General features: G+C 31.1%; 1 protein-coding gene across 10 annotated transcripts in view; it reads right to left on the reverse strand.

Moving 5' to 3' along the window:
- Positions 1-448: 448 nt before the first annotated feature.
- EndoA (endophilin-A) overlaps positions 449-22,237 on the reverse strand; it is an 87,696-nt gene continuing 65,907 nt past the window's right edge. For 9 of the 10 annotated variants that reach the window (XM_035088970.1, XM_035088972.1, XM_035088971.1 and 6 more), the window contains 3 exons: positions 20,343-20,435; positions 18,060-18,175; positions 449-3,216 (listed from right to left, as the gene is read on the reverse strand). In XM_035088970.1, coding sequence (XP_034944861.1) covers positions 3,097-3,216; positions 18,060-18,175; positions 20,343-20,435 — 329 coding nt within the window. In that variant the 3' untranslated portion in view covers positions 449-3,096. The remainder of the gene's footprint in view (positions 3,217-18,059; positions 18,176-20,342; positions 20,436-22,237) is intronic. The other variant, XM_035088978.1, reaches the window with a different exon arrangement.

Here is a 22,237-nt window from a genome sequence, read left to right on the forward strand (position 1 = left end):
TTTGAGTGTAAGGTTACACCGTCAGAGGTCACAAATATAAATAAAATAGCGCTAAAATTTGAAAATACGAAACGTTGCAGTTTAGAATATCTGTGGACGATTGACCAGTTAAACGATAAATAATCAATAATAAGCAAAATTTTGAAAGAGAAAAACTGAATTAAGAGTTTGGAAATAAAAGAAACCAAAAATTTTAAGCCTCTACTTAGTTGTCAGTATGACAGTCAGATCTGCTTTGGTCAGCTTTTGGTTAGCGCACCAATGGTCATTTTTTTCCATCGGTCACATGACGGTCACGTGACAGTCACTCGACGGTCGCATTTTTCGTTCACATCACTAGGTTGAATTGATAAATATAACAGTTCTGGTTGATATAAGGTTAGGTGGTATTACGATCGTCGATTTATTAATCGTTAAAAAATATTTGTCAACTGTTAAAAAATATTTCTTCATGATAAAATGAGATTTATTCATTATAATACTTGATAGCTATTACATCTATTCAGTATTGCTCTATAATCAATTTTCCATTTACCATCAATCCATTTCAAGTAAATAACTAAGACTTAAATTAAACATTTACTTCCAGCCTCGGTTTCATCATAGTGGAACATTTTTAAATGTTGTGATGCCTAGAGCTGACAGATCTCCACAGTCAATGAACTTTTATTAAACTGCGAACACTATATAAATGGTTCTATTCTTATTCCTTATGTAGGGTCTTTTCTTTATAATTAAGAATAGACCAAAAAATCTACAAAAGAATTGTCACAGTCGAAAAATTAATTAGTGAGTCTTAATTAATCTTATGAAATGACAAATAAATGAAAAGTTGGTCACTCAAATCCTAAATAGTAAACTTGCAAGAAGAGGGGAAATAAAACGATCCATATTATGTACACTATTATGAATACATAAATCTATGAATTCATTAGATCAAATATTTTATAGAAAGAAATCAGAGAAAAATATTTTCATTATATTTTATCGAGTATGAACAAGCTATTTTCTAAAATTATTTTCAGAATTTTTTAAATGCATAACAACTTCAATCACTCTTATCACGTTACACAATTCCTTTTCTTTTATATTTTATCATAATAAAATATGAAACGACATAGTTATCATTTTTTAAGAAACAGAATCTCAAAAAACTTATCAAATCGCACAGAATTGCTCTTCCTCTTATTTTATAGAATTCACATAAATTCAATCATGTTGCGCCGGGCGTACAATAACATCAAACTGTTCAAAAGATCTGAAAGCATTTAGATGATTTCGAGATAAACATCTTAGACGAAAATATGTCATTGAAAATATTATATATACTATCATTGGTTAGATGTAAAATGTCAATAATTATTGATTCTAGAATTGAATATTGAGTAAAATCTAATTTTTCAGAAATCGTGAGTAAATGTATGTCATAAGCGAATGCAATAAATCATATACGTATATAATTTGCATGCATATCTTGCCTTTGATAATAACTTTTTATTACATAGCTGCTCTCATGCATTGAAATAATACCAAAAAATACCATTTCTATTATTACTTTCGAGTCGAAAGTATCACTGGTTATCGAAACAATAAATTTCTTTGTTTAATTGTACAAAAAAAATGATTAGAATGAGATAATTTGTAAATTATCAGTATGGAAATATCTTATTAGACTTGACCTTATCAAATTTTATCACTTAAGTTATTAATCCCATGGCGCAAAAGCTTATCAGAGCATAAAAAATTCTGTTCATGATCACTTTTACGATACAGTTTTAAGCTTCCATGAGAAATTTATAAGAACCTTCGATTTGTTATTTGTTAGGTAATAATATTTCACTAGAGTTCAATAAAATCTTCAATTCTCTACGCTAAATTAACTGCGAAAAAAAATCTAATGAGCTCTCTAATTGTTCTTATTAAATCTACTCAAAATTTCACTTTTGTTAGTGATAGAAATTATGTTTATTTCTGAGTGTAAAATAGTATTAACAATTTAACTTTAAAATATAATCTGACCATAAAACAAGTATTAATTCATATCTTTCAACTGTAGACAATGATGATAGAATAGAACAATATATTTATTTTATCTCGTTAACGTCTTCTAAGAATACTTTATTGTCAATTTATTTGGAAAATAACAACATTTAATTGTATGAAGTTTTACAAGACGTCAAAGTTATGGTGTAGCGGTTAAACTTTTAAGTTTTTTTGTAAGAGAATTTTAACACATGTTTTGGACGCATTCGTAAATAGATATTCATACTGTTCAGAAAAGATTATCATTAATTATTAACATTCATAGTGATTGAATAAAATTAGCGCTGAGAAACCATTCATAAAACTTTTATCTATTCAAGTATTGATATCAACTCTGTTACTTTCAATTTTTGTCAGCTCTCAAAAGTATACATGTCATTGATTTTTCGAGTGCAACGTATATATTTGTCTTATAATATGTAATACCGATTTTTTATAGTAGATTCAAGTGTTACACAATGTATAACTTTTATTATTAGCCAAAATCAAATAATAATTTTAATGACAATAAAGACGCATCCAGAAGAATATATACAACTTTCGCATATATTCTCACTTTCGAATCATTCGACAGGCTTGGTAATTGTCTTCGTTACATATTTATTATTTCCGGCCCTCACCTGATCTTCAGAAAATCATCATATTATAGAAAGATAAATAATTTTTTCAAAACTCTTTATCATTAAATGACAGGACAATATCTTATAAGGATATAATTTATATCATCAGAGTTTAAATAAATTAATAAAAAATACAATATGAAACATTGTCATGCACTCCGCCTATAATTTTTATTACTAACGTATTAACAGAAACAAAAAATTTCATACGTTAAAAATATAAGAAATTGTAATTAATTATATTGAAACATATTTTTTTCACTTCATATTTTGAAGACAACCAATGGAATTGTTAAGTTTGGATTCATCCTTATACAGTATCTCTCATTTATTGAATTGTATAATTCGATCTGAGTATATTATAATACTTAATATTATTAGAATGATATTTAACGTTATTAAATATCATTTTCGTACAATGTGATAACAGAATTTACGGCAATGGTTGAACGACTTGCACATAACTAACAGGAAAATAGCCCGTACGTCCATTTATTTTTCCTTCAAACCAGTTTTCATCAACTCTTTGAATCAATGTTATCGTGTCATTTTCCTGAAACATAGAAAAAAAATTTCATTAATTGATTATAGTCCATATTCTGTGTTGACACTATACTATTATTGTGTTATAATATTCTTATAATAATTCCTATAATAATAATATTCTAGGATAATACATGAGAACTAATAATTAACAGTAACTAGTATTCACTAGTTATTATTTAGTAATTAGAAGCACGATTAAAGTGATTTTTTATTAATTATTATAAATTTGAGGCTGTAAGAGAGACGGCGGAGTGGCAGTACACGTATGCACATTCTATGTAAACACTATATTATCATTGTGTTATAATATTCTAAAATAATAATTAAGAATTAGTCATAAACAGTAACTAGTGTATACATACTTATGATATACCCTGAATATTCTACTGCAAACGAACTCTTTTTACAGTTCAAAATCCATTATGATCAATATATTTCACTATGCGTCGTTGTTGTAAAATAGTTTTTGATTTTCTTGAAGGTTCTTTGCAATCGTTTAAAATTTTATTATTAGATAATCTCGTTAATTATTTCAATATTGTCTTTACCATATGCAGTACGCGCAATCGCATTGCATAAACGCATGCAATGTTTATACGTACTCTCAATATTTTCTAATAACCCCTCCTGCTTTGATTGTATAAAGGGTATATGATGTCATCCTCTTTTCCATTTTTTAAAAAATAATTACAATATGAAGACGTAATTTCCGTACTTAATATGCGTATAAATTCTTGTTGAGTGTAACATGCTCATTGAAGGTCAATCTCTACTGATACCAATTACTGCATGTCCAAGTATAAAAAAAAAGGAAATTTTTAGTTAGAGTACTTTTCGATAATATAAGACTTTCGGATTGTTGTTTTATTTTCTGTAGCCAAAGTGTCTACATTTATGAAATTAAACTTCTTTACGCACGCTTGGCTGAGGAGCATGTTAGTAAATGCGTGATGAAAGTATTATGAAAATTGTGATCGGACAAGGGGAACGAAAATTAAGAGGGAAATGTAAGTTAAAGAGATCTATGCAAAATATTCGCGTTCTACCAACGCAAGATGTTCTCTTTCACTAAAATAAAGTGACAACTCGTAGTTAAGTTAACTCGAAAGGAAACCTGCACTTTTAGTATTTAACAATTAAATTATTGTAAGAATGCAAAAATAAAATATTGTAAAATATATGTGTGTCCATCTATAGATGGATTGACGAACGACAGTTTATTAGTTAACGACGATTACTTGATGATTCGATTGTTTATAGCAATGAGGGGAGAGTTTGTTTATCTCCAGTTTAGGACTGAGACTAGCTTACATTAGACGTCTTGTCTTTGATTCTGTATTTGAATCTGTCATTTTTAATAAACTAACTTTTAATAATAGTTGTTCTCATTCTATTATTTTACAATATTATGATATAATTCGCATTTTTTACGTTTATTCTCGATGTTTTTATAACCGTTACTTCTTCTTTCATTCTGATACAAGGTAATGTGTACCATTATGCGCTTATACTTATTATGAAATTACTGTTGAAAACATTTTCGATCAATCTATTATTAGGTAACGTTATTTTACACATTACCCAGATGAACTTGCGAAAATCTGATAGTAATAGTACACTGAGAAAATTTTTCTTGAAAAAATTGACTATAATGTGTAGGTAAAATTTACCAAGCAGTTTGGTAAAGCTACTTTACTGTTAGTTTTTGAGTAAATTTTACCGAGCAATTCATGTTAAATTTTACTCCAACATTTCTGTTTAAATTTTAACGGATTTTAGAAATATTTTGTACTGTTTTACGCTCACGTGTTTATTTATAGTTATCCGAATAGTAGGCATATGTCGTCGGGAAACTTTTAAACTGTGAATACGTAAAATTGGTATTCAACATATTCATATAGCGTCTATCAAAAATAATTTCTTAATTATTTCAATTATTTTTATTAATTGGTTTATCGCGTTTTCTTCGTAAACCGCCACGATTTTTACGATAGAGAATTTAAAGAGTATGATTTTTTTTAAACATTATAGTAGATGATACGTTATATAAATGAAATATATTGTTGATAAGTTTACCAAATAATTAATTTTTTTAATATGTTGTTGGAAAATTTGATTAAAGTAGCTACAACATTTGTAAAAATTACTCTCTAGTGAAGTAAATTTTACTAGGATTTATCGTAAACCTCGAGTATCTATTGATGAGACATTTCTGGTAACTTTTGCTAGACTCGACGATTATCTGTATAAGTGAAAGAATTTCTAGTAAAGTTTTCTAGAGTTCTAGAAATATGGTCATGAATATTTTCTTCGTGTAATGTTTTTTCTTTTGATGTTAGTTAAAAGTTTGGCTATTTCTCTTTGGAAATGTCCAAAACTCCAATGTGAGTGGGAAGGTCCGTTTATCATCAGAACTAAATTTAATGATGCTTTGTTTCGAATTCATAAAATTCCGAATTGTCATTTGAAAGTTGTTCATATGAGTAGATTCACTTCTAATGATGATGATTAATTTTTGAATTTTTCTCGATTCCTAATTTTTGTTGAATTCAGGGTAAATTTCCAGTATAAGAATGTTGGTCTTCATTGATCTTTTGATTATTGGTTTTAAAATCACAATGATTACTTAGAGCATTGTCCTGGAGTTATATTCTTGCATATACACGGTTGGAGTCTTTGTACAGGAATTCTTTTCTACATTTATTGGCCAAAGTGAAGCAAAGTGCGGTACTAGATATCCATGGTATCCTATTATTTTTGCTCGGATAGTATACGTCACTGTCCAGTTTTTAATAATTTAGTTTGCACAGTGAGCAGAATCTATTGACCTTATTTGTGAAAATTTCTTGCCCAAGGTGGAATTTATTATTGTAATGATATTGGATCATTGCTTTAAAAGTCGAATTTAATTTTAAAAGGATACGTAGTTGGTTATTCATTTTGCTAATTGATTCCACTGAGGGTGACTATTTAACCAAATTTTTAAAAAAATTGAAAGAAAAATTAGTAATTTGTTATTTTTAAAACGATTTTTCTTTTCAGTCTAATCCAATGTTTTACTCAACTATTAGGAATTGCCGGGTGGCAATTTTTCAGAAGATCGGATGAAGTGTAAAATATGTGTATATCTCCACATATGATTAAGTTGGATAACGACAGTTTATTAGTTGCATTTGCTTGACGATAAGATTGTTTATAGCAATGAGGGGAGAGTTTGTTTATCTCCAGCTCATGACTTAGACTTGAATTAACATGATGTCTTCTCGTGATTTATTTATAGCTGTGAATCTTCAATAAACATTTTCAAACATTTTATCATTTTTGGAGTTATTTTTTGACTATATTTTACAATATTATATATTATGTACGTAACATTTAAGTCATAAACATGACATAATGTTAATAGATTTAATTTCATATAAACTATCTCACTTCTCCATGGGCGACTGATTCCCCCTATCCAAATACATGGGATCGAGATATTTCTAATTTCTTCGCCAATTTACTATTATTTTTATAAAATTAGGTACCAAATTACAGAGGAATTAATGCCGGACTGACGTAAACAACAATTTTTTGTATGCAGTGAATATTTTTATTAAAAAAATTAGAAAGAATAATGAACAAATTATAAATTGACTTGCCGCGCTTAAATTCCAAGATGGCGGCCACATCATTCAGATGAAAAATCACTAATTACTTTATTTTTATACGTTTTTTGCCCGAAATTCGTGTTTGCGTCAGTCCTTGCTACCTATCTGAATGTCAAAAAAATTAATTTATAGTATAAAATTGAATAATTTAGAAATAATTAGAAATATTGTATTCCAGATGATTTTTTCCGGAAATTAGTTTGAAAAATTCCAATAGGTGACAGCCTTATGCTCGCAGAGGACCTCAGCCAGAGAAAAGAGACGTAAATAGAAGTTTATTTCTTATGGGATAATGTGGCCGGAAATTTTGATACGTGTTGTTGCTGTCAGATGGCAGAATGGTCGAGATTCGGAGACGTTTCTGAGCGTAGGGCGGAGCTCAAGTTCTGTCATGTAGTGGTGGGAGACGAATGGTTTCCTAACATCGTTCTCTGAGAAAATTTCTCTTTCATGTTAACAGGAGAGAAAAAAATAAAAATACGAAGGAGTTGATAGATTTGTTTCAAATTTTTTTTTAAATGAAACAAAAAATTAAGACGAAGACAATGATGAGGGTGCGGAGTTTCAATTATCAAAAAGTAATCGAGCACGCGCCAAACATTGACCACTTAACCCGTAGGTTTTTCGACGTAAAAAACGCTATTGTAAAAAGGTAGACCCGCATCAGTCATAAAATCGGATTACCTACATAAAAAAGTACCACTTGTTCGTCTTCAGATGTAAAAATGTTAAAACTAGACTCGTAGTCCAGTCAAATGAGGGAAATGGGATAATTTTGGTTTGCTGCGGCCAAAGTGATGATTTATAGATGACTAGATCGGAAATTTCACGAGGAACACGATGGTGTCGGTCAAAAATGTTTGGCACGCATTGTCACAAAAAGTCGCCCCCCCCCCATCGCGAATTTCTAGATTTCTATCATAGATATGAAAAAATGTTTCAAATAAAAGTTGTTCAGAATTTAATTTTAATAAAAAAAGTACTGAACACTTTTTTTCATATCTATGATAGATAAAAAGTTATTCGCGACTGAAGCTTCACTATTGACGAAAGCTCCAGTTGCGTCTAAGAAAATTAATAAAAAATACTAAACGCTACAAATATCACTTTGTGGCGATTTATTTCGAAAAATGAGATATTAAAGTACATTTTCAGAGAAAAAATTTTTTTTTTATTAATTTTTTCATTATTTTTATTAACAATTGCACATTTTCAGATCTATCGAGGTAATTATGTGGGAGATATAAATTTTCTTTCTTCAATTATTATATTTTTTTTTCTTTTAAATTCGAATGGATGACTTCCGGTCATCACGAACGTGCAAATATAGGCATACATGTTCTCAGATATGTCAAGTACATGTATGTACACTTTCAGATTGATTGATATAATTATGTGGGAGATATAGATTTTTTCTCTCCCACATAATTATTTTTTTGCGTTGAAAAATCGGAAAAAGTACCTAAAAAAGTACAGCTAGATTGACAGGAAATTTAATCTGAGAAAAAATAGGAGAAAAATTAATTATTTTGAAGAAAGAAAATTTATATCTCCCACATAATTACCTCGATAGATCTGAAAATGTGCAATTGTTAATAAAAATAATGAAAAAATTAATAAAAAAAAAATTTTTTCTCTGAAAATGTACTTTAATATCTCATTTTTCGAAATAAATCGCCACAAAGTGATATTTGTAGCGTTTAGTATTTTTTATTAATTTTCTTAGACGCAACTGGAGCTTTCGTCAATAGTGAAGCTTCAGTCGCGAATAACTTTTTATCTATCATAGATATGAAAAAAAGTGTTCAGTACTTTTTTTATTAAAATTAAATTCTGAACAACTTTTATTTGAAACATTTTTTCATATCTATGATAGAAATCTAGAAATTCGCGATGGGGGGGGGCGACTTTTTGTGACCCCAATGCGTGCCAAACATTTTTGACCGACACCATCGTGTTCCTCGTGAAATTTCCGATCTAGTCATCTATAAATCATCACTTTGGCCGCAGCAAACCAAAATTATCCCATTTCCCTCATTTGACTGGACTACGAGTCTAGTTTTAACATTTTTACATCTGAAGACGAACAAGTGGTACTTTTTTATGTAGGTAATCCGATTTTATGACTGATGCGGGTCTACCTTTTTCAAGTTGGCTCTTCCTGCCGCGAAGCATTTTTTCTATGCGTGCGCATCTTTGGAGGGGAGTAGGCGTGACTGTGCCAAGAACACTGTCGCCACCTGGTTTTAGGGTACAGAAGCTTACATGTACAGTATCGCCGTCCTGCGGATGGGGTGATAACTTTGCGGTTTGGGGTGATCTGGGGTGATCCCCAAATGGAACACGGCATTGTGATTCTATTTACGTCTCTTTTCTCTGACCTCAGTCATCCATATTGAAAAAATGCTCAATTTGTATCCAGAACTGATGGTGCCCTGCATTTTTGCGAGTAATTTGTATATGTGTGTGTACAAGTAATATATGTTGTGATGTAAATGTAGTGTGTCACACTACAATGCCCTACACTTTGATGACTATTGGAGTAATATAAATGAATATGATGATACTCATTGAACATTAATCAATGTAATACCTGAAAATAACTTAAAATACATATATTTATTCATTATTATTATTTCTATTAAGTATAAATGTCAACAAGCGAGCTCAATTCCAAGTCTACGGATCGAAGCATATAGTTTAAGATGAATAAACATGAAGATTTGATTGGAAATATGCTGGCTTTGTGGTTAAAGTACCAGACTTTTATTTTGCCGAGCAGAGTTCAATCCCGATCTCGGCCAATTTTTTTTTCTTCTTCTTTTAGTGAAATTGAATGTAATTATAATTTTAATAAGCCAAAATTGATTCTTAATAAGAATTTAAGATTTTTTTTTTTTTGAGCTGAGGGTGAGGAACGAGTTACTATGAATTCTCTTTTTCAGAAAATGTTGTCTCTAAAAGTTTATAGGAATTGATTTTGAACTAATATAAACAACTAATTATTGCATTTATGTAAAATTTTAATGAAAAAATATTGGCTATGACTGGGATTAAACCCTAATCGGTAAAATAAAAGCATGGTGTTCTAACCACACAGCTAACACATTTTCTCTGACATCATATTTATGTTTATAAGTTGTATAATGCAGGCTTGAGTACGAAGGGTAGGGATAGAGCTTGCCAGCGAAGTGCCGGAACTCCCCGCGGGCTGTTTCAACTACTTCTCAATATTTTTAAATTGTTTAAAAAAAAGCTACGTTCATAGAACTGTATTTAAAAAATGTTTATACCCCTTTTTAAAGGTTTTCCGACTCGGCGTCAAATAATTAAATGAATAAATTGAAGAAAAAAAAATCAAATCGTTGTAAACAATTACTTTTAGCATGTTAATATTATAATTACATGCAAATCTAATAAATAAGAAAAAAAAACTTTTTTATGACTAGGATCGAATCCTGCCTGGCAAAATGGAAGTCCAGCGCTCTGACCGCAGAGCTATCGTGTTTATAATCTAGCTAATTATGCTTGTAAATTATAAGCTGCAGACTTGGACACAGAGAGTGGGAGTATAGCGTGCCGGCGAAGTGCCGGAACTTTCCGTAAATTGTTTAAATTGCTGCTAAATATTTTTAAATTATTTTTCTAAAAAAACTACATTTATGTAACTGTACTAAAAAAAGGGTTTATGGCCCTGTTCGAATGTCTTCTCCCTCAGCGTTCATTAATTAAAAGAATTATAAAAAAAAAAAATCTTAAATTCTTATTAAGAATCAATTTTGGCTTATTAAAATTATAATTACATTCAATTTCACTAAAAGAAGAAGAAAAAAAAATTGGCCGAGATTGGGATTGAACTCTGCTCGGCAAAATAAAAGTCTGGTACTTTAACCACAAAGCCAGCATATTTCCAATCAAATCTTCATGTTTATTCATTTCAAACTACATGCTTCGATCCGTAGACTTGGAATTGAGCTCGCTTGTTGACATTTATACCTTATAGTCTAGTCAAATGAGGGAAATGGGATAATTTCGGTTTGCTGCTTTATCTATTAAATGGATGACTTCCGGCCATCGCGAACGTGCGAAAATTAGCATACATGTTCTCAGATGTGTCAAAAACATGTATGTACATTTTTAGATCGATTGAGGTAATTATGCGGGAGATATAAATATTCTTTCTTACAAATAATTAATTTTTTCCCCCTTTTTTTTTTTTTAAATTTTTTAATAATTAAAAAATAAATAAAAAAAATTTTTTTTTCTCTGAGAATGTACTCTGATATCTTATAATTTAAAAAAAATCGCTACAAAGTAATATTTGTAGCGTTAATTATTTTTCATTAACTTTTTTAGACGCGACTGCAGCTTTCGTCAATAGTGAAGCTTTAGTCGCGAATAACTTTTTGTCTATCATAGATATGAAACAAAGTGTTCAATATTTTTTTTCATTAAAATTACATTCTGAACAACTTTTACTTGAAATATTTTTTTATATCTACGATAGAAATCGAGAAATTCGCAATGGGAGGCGATTTTTCGCGATTTACTCCCCCCCCTCCCCTATGCGTGCTAAACCTTTTTGACCTACATCATCGTGTTCCTCGATACAAATGAATCAAAAGAAGCGCATGGAGATCCAAAACTGTCGAAGGACTCTGTTGAAAATAGTAACTGAGTGTCGAGAGAAGACTGCGAGGCATTGAACGAGGTTTTAATGAGTATTATAAGTAGGAGGGACGAGCTAGAAAGAAAAGTGGATGAGCAGAAGCCAATGATATCAACACTGAAACTGCAACTGAAGAATCAGGAAGAGAACTGCAAAAAATGTGAATAAATGCTCAAAAAAGAAAGGGGTGCGTGGTATGCTGGAAAAGCTGAGTTATTAAAAGAAAAAGTGATAAAAAATAATTCAGTGGCTGTAGATAATCATGAGGTAAAAGGCGTAACATCTGTGTGCGAACAAGCGGGAAGGATATAGAGAAAATTGATCAACAACTATGGAGTTTCATCATCGGAAAATTAGAATTGGACATGAATAAGATTAAGATTAACTACAGAAGTGAGAAACTGATAAATTTCGAATGTTGTGACTTGAACGCAAAGCTAAATATCTTAAAGAAGAGAAGGGGTTTAAAAGAAACGAGTATATGGCTAAACGATGATTTAACGAAACGTGAGATAGATATACAAAAATGGTTAAAAGCGGTAGCTGTCGAAGAGAAACTAAGGAAAAAGGATGTAAGAGTTGGATACATGAAGATCACAAATGAAGAAGGAACGTGGATGTTCAATGAACTAACGGCTGAGCTAGTATTACAGCTCTTTCGGGCTGAAGATTATTGAGCAAGAAAGAAGTAAGGACAGTAATGAGTGCAATATGATGTTGTGGAAGACGCATGGTTCCAAAGCATTTTTCCAACAAAAGACTTTTTAGATAAATATGATATTGTGATATTGCAAGAAACGTGGTTGTGTGCCGAAGCTGCAGAAGAGTCAATATTTAAGCAATAGTCTTAAGTACTGGGCAGAAGTTGCTGTTAGAAATGACAATAGTGTGAGAAGTCGGTTAGCCGGGGGTCAAATAGTCGGGATTAAAAAGAGAAGCATGAGCGGGTTATGGAAAGTAATAGAATGAGAATATGGAATGAAAATCACTCTTGATGATAAAGTATGTATCGTATCCGTGTATAATAATGTCAGAATGAGTAAGATGGAAAATGAGCTATGTAAAGTGATTGAATAATGTGTAATTAATTTTGAAAATGTTTTTGTTTGCGGTGACATGAATGCTAGAATCGGAGTGACGCAGATGCTCGTACAAGTTAATGAGAGCGATGTTGAATGCCACCGTAGGAATTCGGAAGACAGCAATATAAATGATAATGGAAAAAGGTTGATAAAATTGGCTGAGCGTCTGGGTCTCACGGTTTTGAATGGTAGAGTCAATGGCAATAGAATGGCTAGAATCACATATATCGGAGATGACAATGCATGCAATGGATCTGTCTTAGATCTAGTCCTAATGATAGACAGGAATAATTTAGAGCAAATAGTAAGACTTAATGTCATTCCGAGGACGGAATCAGATCACCTCCCGGTAGCGTTAACCTTTAAACTGAGCGGCTGTGTAACAACGAGTGAAGGTATGGAGAGTGAAGGGTTCAGTTAGCGCAGTGATTGTAAAAAAAAAAAATAGTGTGGAAAAAAGAAGGAATTGAGGTCTTCAACGAAGCCACAAAAGAAAAACTAAGTGAGACAATCAGTGAGGGCAATCCTACAATGTGGTGTGACATTAAGAGCGCAGTGTGGTATGCTGCAAATAAGGCAAAGATAATTAAAGCGTAAGTTAAAGGTCTGGCTAAAAAATAGATGCAGTGAAAATAAAAAGGAGTTGAATAAGATCGAACACAAGCTCAGATCAGTCATCAGAAAGGAAAAAATAAAGTGGAAAAAAGACAGATGGGACGAGATTAATAATGCAACAAATATGTCAGACTGGTGGAGAGCAATAAATAAATTCAGAAAAAAGAAAGTTAGTCCAGTCCCGAAAAGCATTAGTGGTGTTCAATGGCATAAGCACTTTAAAAAGCTGCTAAATGTTGAAGATAGATAGATGAAAGAGAGCCAAGCTGGCTTCAGAAGAGGTAGAGGTACGAGGGAGCATGTCTTTGCATTAAATTCTCTGATTAGTAACAGGTTGAAAATCAAAAGAGGGAAGTTGTATGTGTTATTTATTGATTTTAAAGCAGCATTCGACAAAGTGAACAGGAAACTTATGTTGATGAAGACGTGGAATTTGGGTGTTAGGGGTAAAATGCACCGAATGGTAAGAAACATCTATACAACGACAGCTGAGGTCAAGGTAGGCAGCAGAGTCACTGAGGAATTTGTCACAAATCAAGGAGTCAGACAGGGCTGTGCGTTAAGCTCAACCCTGTTTGATATTTTTATAGATGATATAAATGATGAGTGGAAGAAAAGAGGTATTGGAGGTTCTGCGATTGGAAAAATTAAGATAAGAGTATTAAAGTACGCAGATGATATAGCTGTAGTAGCTGAATCAAATAATGAGTTGAGAGAAATGATAGCCGTCTTGGAATGATACGTGAAAATGAATAAGTTGGTAATCAACACTAAAAAGACCAAAATTATGATATTTCGCAACGGAGGGATAAAAAGAGCAAATGAGCGCTGGATTCTAAACGGAGATGAAATTAAAATTGTGAATGAATTTAGGTATTTAGGAGTATGGCTAACAACGAGAAACTCTTATAGTAAACATTTAGAGGCAACCGCAGGCAAAGTTCAGAAAGCCACCAACGTGGTCTGGAGTTTATTAAAAAGAGCAGGAAGAGACAGACTCAAAAAAAGAATATATCTACTGAGTTCATTAATAAGAGCTGGTGCATTATATGATGTGGAGATTTGGGGCTGGGGTAAGGTTACGGAAACGTGTAAAGTGTAGGCGAGATACTGTAAAATGGCGCTGGGAGTTTCTAGAAACACCCCTAGTTATCTATGGAAAAATGAGTTAGGTACTGAATCAATGGAAATTACAATAAGGGAAAGAGCTATTAGATACATAAGAGACATTATGTTACAAGACAATCATAGATGGCCTAAGATCTGCTTAATTGAAGAGATGAGAGGAGTGTTGAATAATAAACCGTCACAGTAGGGTAAATGTGTGTGGAACGTGCTGGAGGACATTGAAGCCACTGAAGTCTGCCAAATGATATGAAATAAAAGTGATGGTAATCAAATACATGACTTGATGATAGACAAGCTTGAGAAGTTGAAGTCACGTCATAAAGAAGAAGTCAAAAGGCTGATCATAAGTTCAAGCTTCAGTATGTTATATAAAGAACTGGTTCCGGAGGATGATGGGGCAAAGTACCTTAAGGTAGCGAGTAATCATCATAAAAAATGGAAGGAGATATGGGCCAGAATGAGATGTGGGTGTGTAGGGCGTGCATATAAAAAAGGCTTTACCGAGTGGACATGTAGGCTGTGTAATTAAGAGATGGGAACGTTGGAGTACTTACTGATATGCGACAGAGCAGCTGATCTACAAACAAGTGAAGTTAGTGACTATATAAGAAAGTGGGCGAGTGGTTTGCGTGAGGGTGAGCTGCGAGAAAAAGTAAGATGCTTAGAGGGGAGGTGGTCGTAGAAATATGTATTTATATTAAGAATGTAGAAGAGAATATAGTTAACTGTAGATAAAGATGTATAAAAAAAAAGTAAGGTATACATGTAAGCAAAGAAATTGCATAAGCTCAAGAGTGGGCATGTAATTAAAATTACATATATATTGTTAAATATTTGTATGTCGCCATCTAATGACTATTAGACTAACGACAGTTTGTTAGTTAACGACGATTGCTTGACGATTAGATTGTTTATAGCAACGAGGGGAGAGTTTGTTTATCTCCAGTTTTTGACTAAAACTTGAATTAACCGGACGTATTATTTCTATTTAATTAATAGCTGTCAATCTTTAATAAACTTTTTCCTTTATTTATTAATTTTCCAAAGTTGTTATTTGTTCTTATTTTACAATATATATGTATATATTACATATATATATATACATTAATAATACTAAATAAGATTTTCAACACCGACATTATATCTGCTCAAAAACATTAATTGTTCCACCAATATTTTCCAATAACCGATAATTCACGGACATATCATATTTATCATTATATATGTGAATTGCATATTGGCGTTTGTAAAACTTCTCGATATATATAATGGGAAGAGTAATGTGTGATAATAGTAATATAATAATAAATACCCGAGATAATCGATGCTTATTTATAACAAATATCAAGAAACAATTACGGACGTTGCTGAAGAATAAAGATATTTAAAATAATATTTTTTATCAGGTGGACAGCAGAAAAAAAATATCGAAGCATTGGGAGATGTTTATGATAACGATGAATATAAAAAGTTCGAAAGCTCATATACCTTAGAAGAGAAAAAAAACCAATTCATTATTTATATTAAATACAGATGGATGTCAGTCTGCGTTATTAAATAAAATATCAATCTGGCCTATTTATATCATGCTAAATGCACTATCTTTGGAATTGCGTAAAAATATATCATTTTTGCCTTTCATGAATGTGTTTTTTAAACCATTTGTCAATGACGTAAACGATTTAGCAACGAATGGTATCACGGATTCACAAAGGAAAAGAAGTAAAGAGTAAAACGTTTGCCTTGGGATGTTGTGTAGACATATGTGCACGTTTCTCTATACGGAATATGGAAACATTCAATGGAATACATGGATATACATTTTGTAAACATCCAACTGAAGAAATCAATCAATTGGAAAAATTTACAATGTCATTAGAAGTACCGCCAGAGCAAACTGATTTATCAATTCGAAAAAATGTGTATGATGCCTATATGTATGATGCAACTTTGTAAATAATTTTTGCTTAATTGTGTAATTCTTTTAGCTTTCAATGAAAAAAGATTATACCATAATAATGTGAATTAATAGGCTAATTGGCAGCCTGGATCATTACGGATATTGAATCATCTAAACAAAGAATTTTGGATGAGCAGAAAGCGACAAACTTGCTTGTTGTCCAATGTTGGGGTAAGACACTTTTATATTACAATCATTTATTCAGTATTCAGTGTAAGTCATAATTTATGATTTTTTATAATATTTTTAGGGTATTTGCAATTATATTTGGAATATTTTTTAATGGAAGTATGTATTATTTGTATTTCAATACAAAATTTTTTTTATTCTATTGGATTTTGCAAATACTTTTTCAACAATTTTGATCATTTTTTCTATTTGATAATGATTTATATCAATTAAACTTCACAGAATTTATAATTAAGCAAAACAATAATTTTCCACAAATTTGTTTTAATACAAATATATTTTCTGATAGAAAATCCCAAGCTAAATATTTGTACTTGTATTTAGAAATAAATAATCAAGTATTTTTTTACAAATGTACATTTGCTTCTAAATAATTTTTAAATTTATCTAGACTTAAATTAAATAAAAATCGGGAAAACGGCTGAAAAAATTGTTATTATGATTTAAATTTAATGGTATTTTGATGAGTTCGAAGTGAGATAGTTTATATAAAATTAAATCTATTTTTTTTCAAATATAACGAAATTTTTGTCTAGTCTCTGCTCCAAATTTTCATGATGATACCAAATTCATTTGAAAGAACTTTATTACTGACAGTTGTGAGAATCCCATCTTTTTGAAAAACTATTTTTCGGAACAACAAATATTCGTAACAATCCATAATTCATGAAAATATAGGGTTCAATAAAGTAAGTTATCCGTGATTTTAAATGATTGAGGTTCTGTAAAATTCGGTTATCTACATAATTTGTGACAATGAACGTTGAGAATCTTGAATTTTTCAGTCTATATTAACCTATATAGGATAATTTTTTTTCGTAGTTCTGCCTCATTTGGGACTACATAGCTCTAGCCTTTTGCATACGGCCCAAATGACTTGGTGATAATTACAAATAATGAAAAAAGATGTATAGTTATGAATATTCGTAGAATTCCAATACCGGAATTATCTAACTCTTTTGATATATTCATATTTTTTCGTAAAATAGTGATCGATTGAAATTTTTCTCTTTCGAATCATTTTGTAAACATTACACATAATAAAAGATAAAAACAACAATATGTTATCAAATGGTTTTTATATATATAAACAATATAGAAATTTTAAAAATCAATTTAAGTAGCAGTAAAGAATTATTTTATCTATAGCTATGAAAAACCATAAAAAACAATATGTCACTATTTTTTAAAGTAAGTGAACGATATTGATTGTTATGAACAAGTTAATAACTACTAGTTTTAATGGTAAAAAACGATAGAATACCATGATCAACTATATTTGTGGAAAACGCAATTACGGAAAAAAAAGTTTTTCTATTCTTTCTAGAAAGCTTTTTTGGAAATTTAGAAAAATAAAAAAATTTATTTTATAGATTCTGAATGGTTTGAAACCAGAATAAAACAGGAGTTTTTAACGGCAAATTTAGTCTTCATCGAAGAGTTGTGAAACAGATGGAATTTTTTGACTTAGGCGGTGTTGTGTCTTATACTATAGATTTGAATAATGATGTTCCTCCTTTAATTTACAATATTGAACAATCGTCAATCTCTTACCTTAAATCCGAGTTCTCCGGGATTTTCTGGTTCAAAGTCGTATAGAGCTGTGCAACACGGTTGTTTTGGCACTGGAGTCCGCGCAGGAGATTTACTTGGTGATGGCAAAGGTGATGCTATAACCACAAATATCGTAGGAATATATTCACAATTATCCATATATTCATATAATCCATTGCATATTTTTTTATGAACCTTTTAATGCTACAGTTATATTTTGTAAAAGCTCTAAAGTTTTTGATGTAAATCTTCTTTACGCACGTTTGAGTTGGGGAGTGAGCTGGTGAATGTGTGACGAGAGCGTTATGAAAAATGTGATCGGGCGAGAGGAACAGTAGTTGAGAGGGAGATATATGTAAAAGGGATCTGTGCAAGATGTTTGAGTTCTTCCAATGTGTGATTTTCTTCTTCTGAAAAGAAGTTACTAATTGTGTAATATAAATATTTACATATTCTCTTTGTTTATAATAATTGAATTTGTATTAATAAAAAAAAAATTGAATGTGTTATAAACAATGAAATAGGACACTGGTATCTGATTGAGCTGTACCCTCTTAGTCATTTTATCAACAAGAAAATGAGTAATTAAGCGGCACCAAACGTCTCACCTCGTAATAAGAACACCTTTGATTGACCAGCAGAACAAGTCAAGCCGGTATCAGTTACCGCCCGTATCTTCAAGAAGTAAGTAATACGTCCGGAATTTAAAGAAAATCCGGGGCAGAAAACGCCCAGAAGATATTGAAGAACAGGATTGATTAAAGTGCCAGGACTATATTTGGGATGTCTACAGAAGTTGTTCTAATCCAGAGATAAGAGATCAGAAGGAGTACAACAAAGATATAGATCATAATTATCAAGCAGTAGCGTAAAACACATATTGTACGATATTGGAGAATTTTATATAGTAATTAATGTATAGTATAATATATAATATAGTATATAATAACTAATGTATAATAGTAATAAAAATATATGTGTGAAGCGCATATGTGATAGTAGTAGAGAATCTTGGTGGGGAAATGGAAAAAAAATCGCCAGAAATTGTATAAGGAATGCTGGTCGGGCATGTATGAACCTCGTGTGGAATTGATTGAAAATTATCAATAAATTGAGTCGCCTTAAGATATTAAGAAAGGGACTTGACAAATGAACCAGACTCTATGTCTGAGGTAGACATTAAGGTATCGCTTGTTGTTGACTTTAGAGAGATTGCTCATTGTCTCATGAACTGCAAATTCAGGACTGTCTGGTGCGTATTACCGACTAAAGCTTCTCTAAAAGCGGAATCCACGCAATACATTTGAGTTCTTCGAACGCAGAATTTTCTCTTTTACTGAAAAAGGGCTACTAACTATATAATGTAGATATTAAAAAAAATCTTCTCATTTATAACATAAACATTTGAAAACAGAACTAATGCAGAGTATTCAAGTCATTTTCTATTTATGGAACATAGACAGCACCTTTACCTCGAAGAAAAAGAAATGACTTGAATACTCTGCATTAGTCCGTTTTTTTTTGAAGTAAAGGTACTGTCTATGTTCCATCAATAGAAACGACCTTTTTTATCACACTTTAATCGTTGTAAACGAACAGAAATTGAAGCTCACAATCAAATACAATTTTTCTTCTGTTCATTGAAAATACTCACTAATTCATTACTTTTTTTTTTTATCATATCACAAAGCATATTTGGAATTCAGTTATTGATGCTACGAAATCACTACTTGTTTCTTCTTTGATCAATCTATTACCATGTAATGTAATTATACACATTACGCGGACGAAGTCACAGGAATCAGCTATATATATATATATATCCATCTAATGTATTATTTGGGAACAAGGGACTGGTATCCCCATCTCGATTCCCGCCTTCGGCCGCACGGTTAAAGAAAAAACAAAAACTCTGCAAGTACAGCGTATGCAATTACAATGTACTTTTGCCCTCATTTTCACCTTTTTTTTCAAAAAAAAAAAAATAAATAAATTCATCACAACGTGGCAACGTCGTGTCCTCAAATAATACCTTGTACATAGACCAGTGGCTCCAATAATACGTTGGATACATGATTTTTTTTGGGGACTGTCCCTAAAGTATACAAATGTCTTCAAATAATACCTTGTACTTAAGAAGTGTCTCCAAGTGACACTCTGATTAGATTTATATATATAGAGCTAAAGAAGTTTTACTTGAATCGTGTGAATGTCTGAAGCACATTCATTTTTAAATGACGAAACTACTAAAAAATGAAATTAAATAGTTCAGATGTTAATTACCATTAGTAGATTGCGGAAGATTTCCAGTCGAAAAAAGTTCTAGTTGAGAACGCTTTCCGTCTCCGTAGACTGGAGATCCACTTCGACTTGCTCCTGCAAAGAATGGATATAATTATTAAACAAGAAGAAACAATTCTGTTTAATAGAGATATCTAAGAGGATAAGTTTCTTGTATTTACCCAGTAAATATCAAACCGTGCTGTTATATAATATATACATAACAAGTTATGCTAACGTAATCATGATATTACGTGAGCATAATGAATCAATATAACAGTAGTTACTTTTATACAATCTAACAAGAATATTACATTATTATTGCGATGTTATATAATTTTTATTATGCAGATGTACAATGACAAGTCACAAATTGTCAGAGTTGACCTTTGATGGTATTTTTGAGGTACACATTTTATAATTACCTTGGAATAAATTTATAGTTGTAATGTTCGTGGTATGTGGATATTATATTGCATGGTTATATCAATGTAATATAACATGTGTTGTATCTGCCTCACGTTAATGTCATATTAAACAATTATATTAATGTGATATGACATTTTTTACATTTAGGTTTGGTAAATATGAATTTTATTACATGATAATATCAATATAATATACTACTTACGAAAATTAGAATGATAAATGTTTTTATGGTAATGGTAACATCGTAATGAAAAAAGTGTAATGCATTTTTTTTTGAAGATAACAATTTATTCATTTGAAAAAGAAATTTCTGATGATTTTAAAACTTTTACAATGTCAATGAATTTTTTTTTCATCTTTCTGATGAATAAATGGAATAACTATAAAATGTGTATTATTGAATAGTAATTTTAAACGTTTTATCTTCATATTTTCTAATGAAATAGTTAAAAAATAGTAGTTTATCTATATTCTGTGTTCTGACCCGGTCAGAGGTATTGTATCTACAGCCTGACATTTTTCTCTCCACCAAATACTCTACGGAATTTGAGTGTCTCCTGCCAACTTATCTACGCCGATAAGACTACTCTAATTGATTTGTAGGCATAGATATCCCTTCTTAAGGACCTAGAAGATTCTAGAATGCAGAGTTTTCAGAGTTTTGTTCAGTCTGTAGTAGTCAGTATTTCTCGGTCACTGCCAGTATTACTTTGTGTCCGTACTCGGTATACGTCAAATGCAATCCGACGTATAATTACGCAACTTACAACTGATTAGGTTTTCAGCAAAATCGGTCCCACCATTTTTTTTAAAAATCAAAAAACTGGAAAAAAGCTAAATCTTATCATTCTTTCTACCGAAAAGTAAGTAGTGTGGACTTTTCGGGTCGCACCTGGACCACAGGACAGCACTAAGATTTTTCTTCTAAATCAAATCATATTTACGTACTTTATAGTTAATCAATAAAATGATCAAAAACATTGTAAAATATATGCATGTCTCCATTGATGAATTGATTGACTAACGACAGTTGGTTAGTTGACGACGATTGCTTGACGATTAGATTGTTTATAGCAACGAGGGGAGAGTCTGTTTATCTCCAGTTTAGGACTGAGACTAGTTCTGATTAGATGTCATATTTAAGATTTTGTATTTGAATCTGTTATTTTTAATAAACTCTCTTCATTAATATTTGTTGTCATCTACTTATATCTGACAATATATTCTACCAGAACGTCCAAAGCAGTCAATGTTTTCGTAAAAAATTCGATCATTTACAGAAAAGAGTCATAATTCTTTGTTGTAAGCATCGGCATTTTTTCTACGTAAACGGTAAGAGGTTAAGAAATTGATTTCAAAAACTACGCATTACAAGGCGAAAAAAAAGGTCTGAGCACACTTTGTCGGTGCTAACACGACGAACTTCCCATTAGTAGTTGTTTATAACAAATTTTCGAAAGAAAAATTTA

Source organism: Chelonus insularis, unplaced genomic scaffold (assembly GCF_013357705.1).
Source record: "Chelonus insularis isolate UGA/USDA-ARS -01 unplaced genomic scaffold, ASM1335770v1 contig_57_pilon, whole genome shotgun sequence".
Classification (NCBI taxonomy): Eukaryota; Metazoa; Arthropoda; class Insecta; order Hymenoptera; family Braconidae; genus Chelonus; species Chelonus insularis.